A 14,138-nucleotide genomic window follows, 5' to 3' on the forward strand; every position below is an offset into this window, starting at 1 on the left:
CAGGTCATGGGGTTTTGTCAATGATATATAGGAATTTTGCTAGCAGGGAGAAGGAGGTGATTGTCCCTCTGTATAAGGCAATGGTCAGGCCACGCCTTGAGTACTGCGTACAGGTCTGGAGGCCTCATTTTAGGAAGGATGTAGATTTACTTGAGCGTGTACAGAGAAGGGCAACAAGATTGGTGAGGGGAATGAAGGGATCCTCTTACCAAGAGAGGCTTAAGTTCTGCAAATTGCAGTGGCTGGAGACTAGGCACCTGCGCGGTGATCTGATTGAGGTATAAAAGGCCTTGAATGGGTTGAGCACGCTGAATTCTGATGGGATCCTTCCACTTGTTCAGATTATGAACCTAAGGGGGCATAAATTCAAATTAAGAAAGAACAGATGTAGAAAAGATGTGCGGAAATTTACCTTTAGCCAGCGGGTGGTTAATTGCTGGAACAAACTTCCATCTGTCATTGTGGAAGTGGATAGGTTGAATAAATTTAAGGAGGAACTGGACAGGCATTTGGAGGGAATGGTGTGATTTTTTTTTTTTTTTTTTTTTTTTGGCTGATGCTGCATAAGCTCATACACTTGCTTTCTTGCATCACATGCCACTACTACTACTACTACTACCTCGACTCTTTATAATTTTCTTAAATGAAATCAACAGATATACAGGGAATGGTGTAAAAAAAAACTTGTAAATGACATGAAGATTAGGAGAGGGTCTAACCTGGCATTGGCGATGCGAGGTCAGATCCTTATTTTGCCTCTCCTTATTTTAGATTGCACCTCAACCTGTGAGGTGAGGTGAGGTGCCTTTCCAAAATAATTTTGCATTAACTGTTAATTAATGTTTAAGAATCTGAAATTTTTTTATAGCTTCTTAAATGTAGATACAATTTTACTTCAATAGTCTTTAAGATTATTTTATGGAGTAATTGCACTTGAAAACCTGCCAGATACTATTCCATCTTTGCAACTTCTTTCCTAAAGAGTGGAGTGCGGCCTGACAAGCACCAGCATTGCACAGTTAGGAATTTTGTGTGTTACTTGATTTTACTCTCCCACTAGTTCTACATGTATAAATAGGTTACATAAGTTTTGTTTGAAAGATTTGTTACTGTTTTTACATAATAATAATGAAAACATAAAGCACAATATTCACTCAGAATAGAGAGCTAGCAACTTGTAATTTTCAGATTTCATGCACCTTGTGGCACTCCAACTTGGAAATAAACTTGAAAATGGAAATGACTAATAGTATTAATATATACAGTCAAACTTGGTTATAATGAGCATCATCATCATCATCAGCCATTTATAATCCACTGCACGATGAAGGCCTCTCCAGCAACTTTCCAGTTCCTTCTGTTTTGTGCAATGGCTATCCATTTACTACCCACAAACTCGTGAATTTCATCTATCCATCTCCACTGTTGTATTCCAGGTTTTCTTCTAGCTCCTCTTGAGTACCATTCTGTTATTTTCTTAGTCCATCTGTCATCATGCCTTTGAGCTATGTGTCCTACCCAAGACCATTTTAGTTCTTTAGTTTTGATAAGAATGTCCTTTACTTGAGTTTGCTGCCTAATCCATGTGTTTCTCTTCTTATCTAACAGTCTGATTCCCAATATAATTCGTTCCATTCTTCGCTGTGTAGTTCTCAGCTCCTCTTCCATTCCTTTGGCGAGTGCGCAAGTTTCACTTCCATAAGTCATGGTGGAGAGTATACATTGGTTCATTATTTTACGTTTCAGACAAATTGGGATATTGCTCCTCAATATGTGACTATATTTCCTGAATGCTATCCATCCAAAATTTATTCTTCTCTTGACTTCCAGCCATTTATCATTATTACAGCTAATGACTTGTCCCAGATAAGTATATGACTCCACCTTTTCAATTACTGCTCCTTCAATCATTATTTCCCTTTCTAATGAACAAGTATGCTCATCATTACTTTTGTTTTAGCCATATTCATCTTTACTTCAAAATCCTTACTAACTCTGCATAACTGATTAAGATTTTCCTCTAATTCTTTGGGATCTTGGATTATGACCACAATGTCATCTGCAAATCGTAAATGGTTTAGGTACTCTCCATTCACATTGACTCTTTTCTTTTTTAATGCTACACTTGAGGAAGCTTTCAGAAGTCTAATCTTCTGAAAGCTTCCTCAAGGGCAGCATTAAACAACTTCAGAGATATTGTGTTTCCTTGTTGAACTCCTTTCTGAATTTAAAATTCAGAAAGGTCTTTGTCTAGTCTAATAAAGGTGGTAGCATTCTCATATATTTATTTTCTTCAAAATCATAATATATGGGGTATCTATGCTTTGTCTTTCCATTGCCCGAAACATTGCCTTACGCTGTATAGAGTCAAATGCCTTTTCATAATCCACAAATGCCAGGCATAGTGGTGTTTTATATTCATTTGCTTTCTCCATTAGCTGTGATATTACGTGAAGGTGATCCATAGTTGAGAATCCTGTCCTAAAGCCAGCTTGCTCTTTCGGTTGATTCTCATCAAGTATTCTTTCTAATCTGTTAGTAATGACCATTGTGAACAACTTGTAGATGTGGGATAACAAGCTAATTGGTCTATTATTTCCAATTTCTGATTTATTTCCTTTCTTATGCAGCAAAACTATGATTGCATATGGCACTCCTTAGGCATCACACCTTTTCTAATGCATTTTGTGAAGTCTTGCCAGTTTTTGTGTCATGTCTCTTCCTCCCAATTTTAACAACTCTACAGTAACTTCATCTTCCCTGAGGGCTTTCTGATTCTTCATTTTCTTCAACCAATATTCTATCTCATCAGGAAGGATATCAAGTATGTTGTATGTGTTACTAATTTGCGATCCATCTTCCTTACTGCTGGCATCATTCCCTCACTCCTTGTATAATTCTCTATAGTAGTCTTCTGCTATTTGAATTATGCCTTCTCTGCTATTTATAAGTACACCATCGCTATTCTTCAGTTTCAGTATCATTTGTATTTCTGTATTACTGCTCATGGCTGTTGATTTAAGTCCTTTGTTTTCCCTTAATGCTTGTTCTACTTTTCTTGTGTTAAATGCGCCTCCGTAGCCAGGTGGGAAGGAGCAACAGTGCGTAGCACATGCTTCTTGATTAGACCGGGGTTCAAGCCCATCACCACCAAATACGGAGGATGCGGAAAGGTCAGGGAATGACCACCGCATATTCCCGGAGCAATATGGCCTTAGTTGCTAATGCTCCTAAAAATCAAACAACAACAACAACAACAACAACATCTTGTGATAAATCTTCTTATGTCCTCTCTGAGTCTCTCTCTAATGGCTTTGCATAACTCAGTATACTCAATTTTCTCCTTGTCAGTGTTTATCGCCTTCAGTTCACCATAACAAGTGTTTCTTGACTAATTTTGTTCTTCTTTGGATTTATTTTTCCCTGTAGGTTTCTTGGGCTTTATGACTTTCAGAAAGTTGCAATATTCCTCGTCGATATCTTGGTCCTGAGCAGTCTGCAGAAGCTCAAACTTGTTCTTAAGTTCCAGTACATACTGCTTTTTCTCCGATTCTGCTATCTCAAAGAACTTTGTATTATTTACTCGAGTCAGCTTTTTCCTTTCTTTTCTTACATATATATCAAGTGTGCATCTTACCATTCTGTGATCACTTCCAACGTTTACCTTGTTCAGGACAGTAATGTCATTCACAATATATCTTCTGTTAGTGAGGATGAAGTCAATTTCATTAGTTGTTAATCCATTTGATATTCCAATTCACATTTTCTAATTCCTTTTCCAGCTCTAATATCCCATCTTCACCGATGAGCGATCTTACGTTGTAACAGGCCAAGTTCAGTTTCCATGCATGGCAGCCTGGTCGTACCCAGAGATTCTTAGCACCCTCTGCTCCCACTCTGATCCTCTCGCTGCCATAAGAGGGGAAGTGAAAGCCGCTGGGGACAGAGCCATTTGTTTCATCTTGCTGTCATGTGGCGGAAGATTTGGTCTTTTCCTCTTCACACTGACCAGGCATCTTGAAGAGAACCACTCTACGCTCTCATTGCCGCCTAAGTGACGTAACAGGGCTTACCATCGAGAAGGTGTGCATGAGTGGATTTTGAGGAGGCAGGCCAACCGGACTTCTCCTAAATCTTCTGAAATAGAAAGATATTGGATTCATCAGTGTTTTAGACTGAGTGTCTGATAACACACAGAATACCTGTTCCCCTCTAAGCCCCTTGAATGAGATCAAGGGACCGACAAAATTTCCTTGTTATAACCATTCCTCACTATATCAGTAATGAGTTACTGATATAGTGATATAGTAATGAGTTAAATCTACCTTCTATTTTTTTTTTTTTTTTTTAAATTCTCAATAGCTTGATAAAATGATGGATTCAAAGAACAAAAGAAATGTTAGAGAGAAAAAAATAATATTAGTATATACCTACATATTATTTCTATTAATATGCTTGTATTTGGTTTTAAAATCGATGCAGCCATCCATTTTTACATACAAAATTGTTGTGTCCAAATTGTTAAGCAAATTTTTCTGCTTAAGCCTTCAAGATTGGACCATCTATTGAAAATCCAGCAGTTCTTTGTATAGTGAACCACTGAAGCAATGCTACATCTACGTTTGTAACCTCACACTTTCTAAATTTTTTTTTTCTTTTTGGTTATGTTCTTTTCCAGTGCTGATATGTAAACATGTTTATTCTTCCACAATGTTGATATTGTTGAAGAGGACAAAGAAAACGTTTTACACACTTCAACATTTTTTGCACCACAATCTGTAACTCACGAATAATTTCGACTTTTTCGTGAATCAAGAGACACTTTCTTTTGTTAGTAGACATGTTTCCGAAGGAAGGGTTCCTTTTTAATTAATTTTACTTTAAAATGACAGTAAAGTGATCTGCATACAAAGTTCTTAGAAGTCCCATTTCCAGAATTCATAGAAGTCCCGAAATAAATTTATGGTTCAGTGAATGCAAGACAATCTGTAAATAGGATAATGCGACAAGAGGAATGCCAATGCACTATTGTATAGTCCCCATCCCCGAAATGACAAGGTTATAAACTGGCCGCTAATCTGATGTGGGTGGTCATAAAAGCTAAGTTGCCCTTTTCATTTTTGTCTCTTCCAAGAATTGGATTTTTCAACTACCCGAGCAATTAAGAATGCTTGAAAAATTTGTATGGTATATCCGTGTAGTACACTCATTATAACATTATGAGTGATTGTATGGGAATACACGTAAATTAAAATCACTATGGCTTTTTGCTCATTACAGCTGTGATCTCTTTATTTTCGTGCTCGTTATAACCAAGTTCGACTGCATATATACATATATATATACACTGTCGAACTTGGTTATAATTACTCAGTGTGTATATATATATCTATACACACTGAGTAATACGGCAATATATATATATTGCCGTACTACTGGCTGATGTTTTTATTTTAAATATCATATTTATTTTAATTATCAGATATATATATATATATACACACACTGAGTGATCACTGAATTATGACCACCTACCTAATACTTCGTAGGTCCTCCTTTTGCCCTTAGTACAGCAGCTATCCGACGTGGCATTGATTCAACAAGATGTCGGAAGCGTTCGGGAGATGTGGCCAACCAAGCTGTGTGTAATGCGGTCAGCAATGCAGGTATGGAGGTAATTGGTGTATCCAGACGCCTGATATGCTTTTCCATAGTGTCCCCCAAGTGCTCTATGGGATTGATATTGGCGGAGTTCGGAGACCAATTGATGTGCTGGAAGTCAGAACTGTGTTCCTCAAACCATTCCAGCACAAGTGCCCAATGACTCATCGCATTGTTATCTTGGAAGACACCAATCTCCATTTGGGAAAAAGTGTAACATAGTGGGATGTACACAGTCAGCAAGCAGTTGACAATAGCAGAGACCACTGATACGTTATTCTACATGCACCAGGGGTCCAAGGTCCTGCCAGTGAAATATGTCCCACATCATACAACCACCTCCACCGGCCTGCACTTTTGATACCATGCATAATGGATCAAGAGCCTCATGTTGTTGTTGACCCCAAATCCATACATGACCATCCGCAGTGTGGAGTAAATAACATGACTCATCCGACCAGCACACCTTCCAGTCTTCTAACGTCCAACTTGCATGCTCTTTGTATCAGGTGAGTCTTTTACACTGAGAACCTTGGTTAGGAGAGGATGCCATAGGGGACGTCTGCTGGTATAGCTCATACGTGTGAGCATGTGATGCATGGTCATGCCAGATATTGTTCCGGGTTGGCCCATGTTGTATTGGGTAGTCAGCTCTTCAACAGTGCTGCGCCTGTTCGCCTGTACGAGTCGTCGGAGCCGGCACTCACCTCTAACATCAACCTTTCACTGACCTTTGCAGTTTTGCCATTGGGTCATTGTTTGACCATTTTGTCACCAGTCCTGGTACACTTTAACTACGGCGGCTCTCAAACACCCCACCAGTTCAGCTGTTTGGGAAATCGAGGCACCCTCTCATCGAGCATCCACAATCTGTCCTTTATCAAAGTCGGATAAATCCTTCCTTTTACCCATCACGCTCAGAATTTTACTACCTACTGAACCACTGACACCTTATATATGCTACATAGGTAGACTAACTCCCCACTCTCGTACCTCATGTGGTCAACAAGTCGCATTCAGTTTTCATAGGGATGGTCATAATTCAGTGATCACTCAGTATATATATTTTTTTATTATTTTTTTTTTTTTTTTTTTTTTACCGTTTATATATATACATAATAAGCAGAAGTGTATGGGCATGCACATATTTTGAAATTTTGTTTGCTTAAGTATTTTAAACTATAAAATGGAAGCAACAAATATTGTCATGTTTACAATGTTTTTTTTTTTTTTTTCCAACAAAGAAGAATTAACACAGCATTTTTTAAATACTTAATTTTTTTTTTAAATAAAAATTACATGCGATACAAAACTACATCTGTTAGGGAGTGCTGCCACCACTGCCAGATTTGGCTGCCACTTACAGATTTTCATATAAGTAACAACTACATTTTAATATTGAAAAATGAAAGATTTTACACTTGGGACATAAAAACTCAATTTATAAATTTGGAGTGGTTGAATTAAAAACAAAGTTGCTAGAGATAGGGGAGGTCATAATTCCACTGTAAAAGCCATTTGTGAGACCACATTTATTAGACTACTGTGCCCAGCTGTGGATCTTACACCTAAGAGAGACCTCAAGCTTCATGAAAGAGTCCAAAGATGGGCAACATGTCAGGTGGGATCAGCAAAGGAGCACACCCCATATAATATTACGAGCTTTGGTGTAAATATTGAAATGAACCTGGATATTTGGATGCAAGCCAGTTGCTATATATACAACGTTCTTATCTTGAAAGGCCTTAGCACGTTTATTGGAAAACCAAGGTAAAGGACAAGATTTTAAGGTGGAGTGCGGAATAAAGGATTTCATCCCTACAAGAATATGTCACTGATATGATCTGAGCAAACGTTGACAAAAGAAGATTTAAAACAATAATCCAACCATGGAAAGAAGAATAGAAATCTCACAAATCATCGATTTTTATATTCCTTTGCATTAATGTGAAACAGCACAAAGCTGAGAATGGCCACGAGGGAAGGCTCTATTGGAGAAGTATACATCCCCAAGTTATATGAGATGCGTAGAGGGCCACTTGCCTCAGCTGTGTAGTTTGAAGGATTGTCCATGATAAAAAGATCAAGAGTGTTGGCTGTGTGGTTAGGATTGTCTGGTATTTTAGTATTTAATAATGTGTCATTACATCATTAGTGGAGAAGTTAGAAGACAGAGAGCCATCTACCATCACCCACAGTCAGCAGTCAGAGAGAAAACGGGATACTCAATTACAAAAGAAAAAAAAAAAAAAAAATTGCAAACCATAAGGTGTTTTGCCAATTTAGAAGACCTTTATGCCAACACAGTCAAAAGCCTTTGAAATGTCAAGAGCAACTGCTTCAGTTTCACCAAACTTTCCATTGAATTTGTCCACAGATGGGAAACATAAGCAAGAATATCACCAGTGAATCAACACAATCAATAAGAAATCCATATGGTGATCGTTAATCAGATGGAAGGTTTCTAGATAGTTTAATAGCAGTTGGCGGTTAATTGATTTATTCATTACCTTAGAAAGAGTAGAAGTGCAATGGGATGATAATTTGATTGAATGAATTTGTCAGGTTTTTAGGAACTGACTGGATATGAGCAAATTTCCAAGCAGAAGGAAAAACATCTTTGGAATAAGAAAGTGAAAAAATGTGACACAGAACACAAGTAAGTTCAGGAGCACAGGTTTTGAAAGCTAGTGGAAAAATACCATCAGGACCTAGAGCTTTCTTAGCATTAAGATTGATCAAAATCCATCTGATGTTGGACCACAGGAGGAATTGAATGGAGTATACTGGAAATGGTGGGAGATGGTTTACCAAGCTCATCAATACATGAGTTGGGAAAAAAATAGGATACTAGCACGTCAGCTTTATCTTTGGCTGAAATGGCAATAGAACTATCTACTTTTAACAGAGATGCAAAAAGTTTTGCCGACCGGGCTAGCCGAGTGGGTAAAGTACCTGCCCGGCAACCCAAAGGTCGCGGGTTCGATTCCCGCCTCGGGCTTGGATCAAAGTACTGCAAAAACCTTGGGAGGTGCAATATGGCCACAGAAGCCGATGCGCCAATAACTACCAAATCAAAATCAAAAAAAAGCAAAAAGTTTTGGCCAATAACTTGCAAGAGGCCAGAATGCTAGCCCACCATTTGGACAAGAAGCAAGTTTTCTACTCTTAGCATGTTTGAAATAATAAGTAAAGCAGTTATTAGTCAGTCCAGACTAGTTTGGACTGATTAATAACTGCTTTACAATTGTTACGAGCTTTTGTGTAGGCAGAAAATGAACCTGGAGATTTGGATACAAACCAATTACAATATGCAACATTCTTCTCTTGAACAACCTTAGCACATTTATTGGAAAACCAATGTTTAGATAAAGGATGAGATTTTAAGGTGGAGTGTGGAATAAAATATTTCATCCCTACAAGAATAATTTTGTGGATGCAATCTGAGAAAACATTGACATCAGATTTTAAACAATCTGACCAAGGAAAAGAAGAATAGAAATCTCCCAGATCATCTCATTTTGCATTCTTGTAATGTAAAACAACATAATGTTGAGAATGGTCACAAGAGAAAGGCTACTTTGGAGAAGAGACCATCACCAAGTTGTGATCTTGAGGACCACTCACCTGAACCGTGTACTTAGAAAGGTTGTTTGTGTGAAAAAAGATCAAGCATGTTGGCTGTGTGCTTAGGATTGTCTGGTATTCTGGTACCAGACTAAATTAACTATCTTTGCGAGGTCATTAGTAATTGCAAAAGCCTCAGCATATCAACCAGCTGGGTCTGTGTTACTAGAAAACGGAAGCTAGCTGGAATTGTGAACTTCAAAATCACTCAGGAAAGTTGGACTGGAGAAAATCAAAGAATTCCAATTAATTAGTCAAAAAGTTTGGAAAACGATTGAGGCAGTTGAAGTTGACAGAATGTGGTAGAGAGATTATAAGCCAGAGAAGTGTAGATTCTCTGGCTTCAATCTCCAGAGAAGTGGAGATCGAAAAGTGTAGATTCCAAATTACTAAGTCTCTGACAGGGAATATCAGAACAGATATATATGCGCAAGTACCACCTTTGAACCGAAAAGAATCATAAAGCAAATAATTTGGACTGGTTGAATCAACTGATAATTAGGATTCTTTCAGAAAGTGTGGAGTTTGGCAGACTAAGTGAAAATAATCATCATTGGGTTTGGAACTGAGACCATGTATATTTGTGAAATGCATGAGGAAGCATTTTAGAGTTGTACCCTCGAAATGTTAAGAAGGTTGGATCTCGCCAGGATCGTCATCATAACCCCAAAAGACATCAGTCATGATGGAAAAGATGGGGGGGGGATGATTGCCAGAGCTTTCCTTTGGAGACTAAACATGGGTTCCACCACTTCAGTCCTATAAGCAAAGTGGTGGTAATGCCTGGTAACACGGAGTGGCATTCCTGTGTGGTGTGGGCACCACACCTTTAACCCCAGCTTACATTGGTTTGCACCTGGGTGGTCTCCTCCAGTATGTTAGGTGCCATTTCAAGACTTGTACATGGGGATTATATCCAAGTTTACCAACAGTTCCACCATCGTGAAGGTGCAAGCATAAGTATATGGATACATAAGAACATTTTTACTTAGAAAAAGTCACTGTAGCACTAGTTTAGCACACTGGCTTTGGAGTTGCGTACAGAGAATGATCATTACTGTATAACTTAAACAGAAAAAAATAACTGCAGAATTAATACTGTTTTAGCTTATACTTATAAGGGTTAATCTCCAGCTCCCTTCTACAAGTGATTGCTAGTGAAAGGCCTTCATACCTTATACAGCTGTAATAAAACGATTAAAAAACTGCTTGTTTACTCACTGAGAGCCTGAAATGATTTCATAAGGAAAACAGTTCTTCCACAAGCATGCAGGCCATATACACTAAATCAAATATGGAAAACTTTCATGAGCATGCATGGCCTGCTTAATGGTAGACACTGTTGGTAATTTGCATCGGAGCTATATTCTAGTTTACTTTCAAAGGGTGATTTCTTTATGAAGTTGCAGAAAAGCCATAAGATATGTTTTTATAAGTTGAATGTCTGGCGTTGAAAATTTTAGTTCATGAGATTGAAAATTCTATTTACAATCTTTCGATCTTATGAACTAGGAGTCATTGTATTAGTCAAAACATGCTTCTGAAAATTTAAGTATTTACAAATGTGTGATCACTTAGAGAAATCAGTGGCTTACAGAGCAGTTTACTGATATTTAAAGGGCGATTGATCTTCAGTAATATGAATACTCTTATGTTTGTAACAAAGGTGAAGGAGCATAATCAGCCTGGTAAAAAACTCAAAACTGTTTTTTACAGGTATATTGCTGATCACCTAAATATTTATCTAATGAAATTTATGCATTTTATTTCAGGTGTTATTTCATATTCTTTATCATTTGTGATTACAATAGTGTTTGTTAACAGGTCAGGATGAGGGCTGCAGTGGCTAATCTCATTCTGACCCATGGCATGCCTCCCGATACGAAAAAAAAAATCACATTAAAAAAATTGTAACAATCAATTTGAAAAAATCAGAGATGAGGTGAACACAGAATTTAAATTCCACATTTACTGCTAGAAATTATGAGCTGGGTTTCAATGTGATGGTAACCTATGGTTTACATTTACTGCCTTTTAGCATTGATTTAGCAGTGGTAAGTACGACCATAGTGTGCTACTTATGACATCAGTTCTGTAAAGACAAATGTTTATTCCTTTAATATCTGACATGTTGCATTGAAAGGTTGGTCACCCATAGTCAACAGTATTACAGCCTAGTTGTAATTAATTGCTTTGTCATTATTGCCATGAGTTTAATCTCCCATTCTTCAGCAATGATCCTTTCAGATATTTTTATTTTATAATAGTGTTTTTCATGTCCCCATCTTTACTGGTTCATTTACTTTAGATTATTATCTTTTTACCAAGGTTCATGTTGTGTATGGTAGGATCCTGAGAGGGTCACTACTTGAAGTAACTTTGAATGTGTATCAATGCATATATTTTGTTTTACTATGTCATATTTTATTACTGCGGATTCTATTTAATTTTACTTATTTCAATTTCAATTTTTTTAAAAAAAAAAACATTATTTATGAACTAGTTTCATATATGCTAAGTTAATTAACCAGTTATTAATTCAGTATGTTTCTTCATATAAATTTTATCTGATATATAAATTTTATCTTTTATATATAAATGATATATATAAAAACATATATCATTTATATTCCTTAGGCATGTGTGGAAGTTGTTACTCGTTTGCTTCTGTTGGTATGATAGAATCTCGGCTTCGTATCACTACTAATAATTCTGTTCAGACAATATATTCTCCCCAGGATATTGTAAGCTGTTCTGAATACTCCCAAGGTAAATTGGTTTTCATTGTAACTTTGTGTTATATTAAATACATAGTGTTATCAAATGTATTGAAACACTAAGAGAAGAGAAAACAGATCATGTTTCTGTGTAGTGTTAGGCCTCTTTTGGTTTTTAATACAGCACAGGGCTTCTTAACCTCTTTTGTGTGGTCACCTCTCCTCCAATTTTGCTCTGCAACCTCATCGCCCTTATTACAGTTTAAAAAATTGTAAATGAAATGTATGATCAGAAAATTTAGTTTTGTGAAGACATTGTTACTTAAAGCCACCTTCTGCACTTTACAAGAACTTGAAAAATAAGGCCACCCTTTTGAAATTTGAAAAATATTTAAAAAATGGAATAAATGTACTAAAAAAATGGTAGGTGTATTTTGGCAACTCTTCTCACCTTTCATAGGGAGGTGAGCCTCTCTGGTTAAGAACCCCTAAACTAGTATGACAGTTTTAAAGCTAAGCACAAAAACAGGTGCATATATACTTGCTTGTACACTAATGCTAGGAGTATAGTGAACAAATTTGATGAAGTACTGGTTAAGTCATCAAATGCATCATAGGGATATCGGAAACACATTGCCATTCAAACATAAGGGATGTGAAATTTAATTATGGTGAGTACAATGTGCGCAGAAAGGAACATATGTATTTCTGTTTAAGTGATTTCTCCAAGATCACCCTAAAATTCTGCAGATGTCATCTGTTATTCTAGCATTTCTGCTTGGCTAGTCATGTAGATTGTATGGGTTTGTATGTTTAGCATTGTTGTGTTGTGTTGTGTGACTGGTCACTTAATAACTACCCAACAGAAATCACCTGGAAATTTACTGTCTAGTTCCCATCCCTTGTGATGCAGAAGCAGGCCATCTGCACCATTTGTTGGTACTCTGTGCTGTGTGAGTCCTGTAATAAAAAAAAAAATTAAAGCATCTGTACCCTGTACACACAAATGTTTTTTATGAAAACATCCTTGACTTGGAAAAGGTTAAAAAAAATCCAAGCCAAGTAATGTAACAGAAGTGTAATGGAAATGCAAGCATTGTGGTCAAATAGTTGTATTGTTACAATCATATTTCCTTATGATTGTGCCGATGTAGTCTCAATGTTACAATTGTACTACTCTACAAACATATTTCCTGCAACAATACAAATATTTGACCACAACATTTGCATTTCCATTACATTTAATTGTTAGGTGCTGCTATAGGTGTTTTCTCATCAAAAATACATGGTCTAGGTTAGAGAAGCCTGTGGCCAACCCCAAATGCAAGTTTGGAGTTGACCAGAAGCTCCATCCTGTGTTGTCTTAACAAACCTTTGCATGCTGTATGACAGCTTCTGCTTTGCAAGCACAAGTAAAATGAAGTAGGTGGGGGAAATCATAGCACTTGGGCACCGTAACAGCCTCTGCTATGCAGCTATTAAAGCTGCATACTTTCACCTCTACTGGATCCACTTGGTCCTAGTCTCTGTACTTCATTTGTTAAATTTTGTGTTCCAAATCTGCTTTCTTTTATCTTGCCTTTAGTTGTCTATATTTGAGTATTTCTTATGATAAGAGAGGCTGACTTTTGGTGAGGGTTTCTGAGATTTGTCCTTAGAGTTTCTTATTAATTATTGGGAATATTGAGTTGTATATTGCAGCAGGAAGGAGAAGGGGAGAGCCAAGTGAGCAACTAGCAGAAACAGGGGTTAGTAGATGGTTCCATCCATTTAGTCTCAGATAAAAGTATTTCACTCTATTTGTTGCATTTACTCTTACTCTCATTCATCCCCATTCACTGCTTCATGCATACCATTCGTGTGTTCTGTCATTCCTGTTTTTATTTATTTTTTTTTTGTGTGTCCATGTGTAGGGTACTCCCTCATGAGGCTAATATAATAGTTGGAGGACTGAATGTGTCTCTCCACACAGCATCCACTTCACGGGTGGGGGAATCCTTGCTGGCAGCTCTGTTTCCTTTGTAGAGGCATTTGGGACCTTGGCAATGTCAGAAGCTACAGTAAGTTCATCACTTAAATTTAGACACTGGTGTGTATGCCTCATATTTAGCACCAGTCAATGCAGGCTTAGCA

The 14,138-nt window shown here is 37.3% G+C and overlaps 1 protein-coding gene across 1 annotated transcript in view; it reads left to right on the forward strand.

Moving 5' to 3' along the window:
• Positions 1 to 14,138, forward strand: part of LOC150091220 (dipeptidyl peptidase 1-like) — a 95,379-nt gene that overhangs the window by 63,062 nt on the left and 18,179 nt on the right. The window contains exon 7 of the mRNA XM_090382876.1: positions 11,926 to 12,057. Within this exon, the coding sequence (XP_090239002.1) occupies positions 11,926 to 12,057 (132 nt within the window). The remainder of the gene's footprint in view (positions 1 to 11,925; positions 12,058 to 14,138) is intronic.

The sequence above is a fragment of the Mastigoproctus giganteus genome, chromosome 1, assembly GCF_048544385.1.
Source record: "Mastigoproctus giganteus isolate SK-2022 chromosome 1, ASM4854438v1, whole genome shotgun sequence".
NCBI lineage: Eukaryota > Metazoa > Arthropoda > Arachnida > Uropygi > Thelyphonidae > Mastigoproctus > Mastigoproctus giganteus.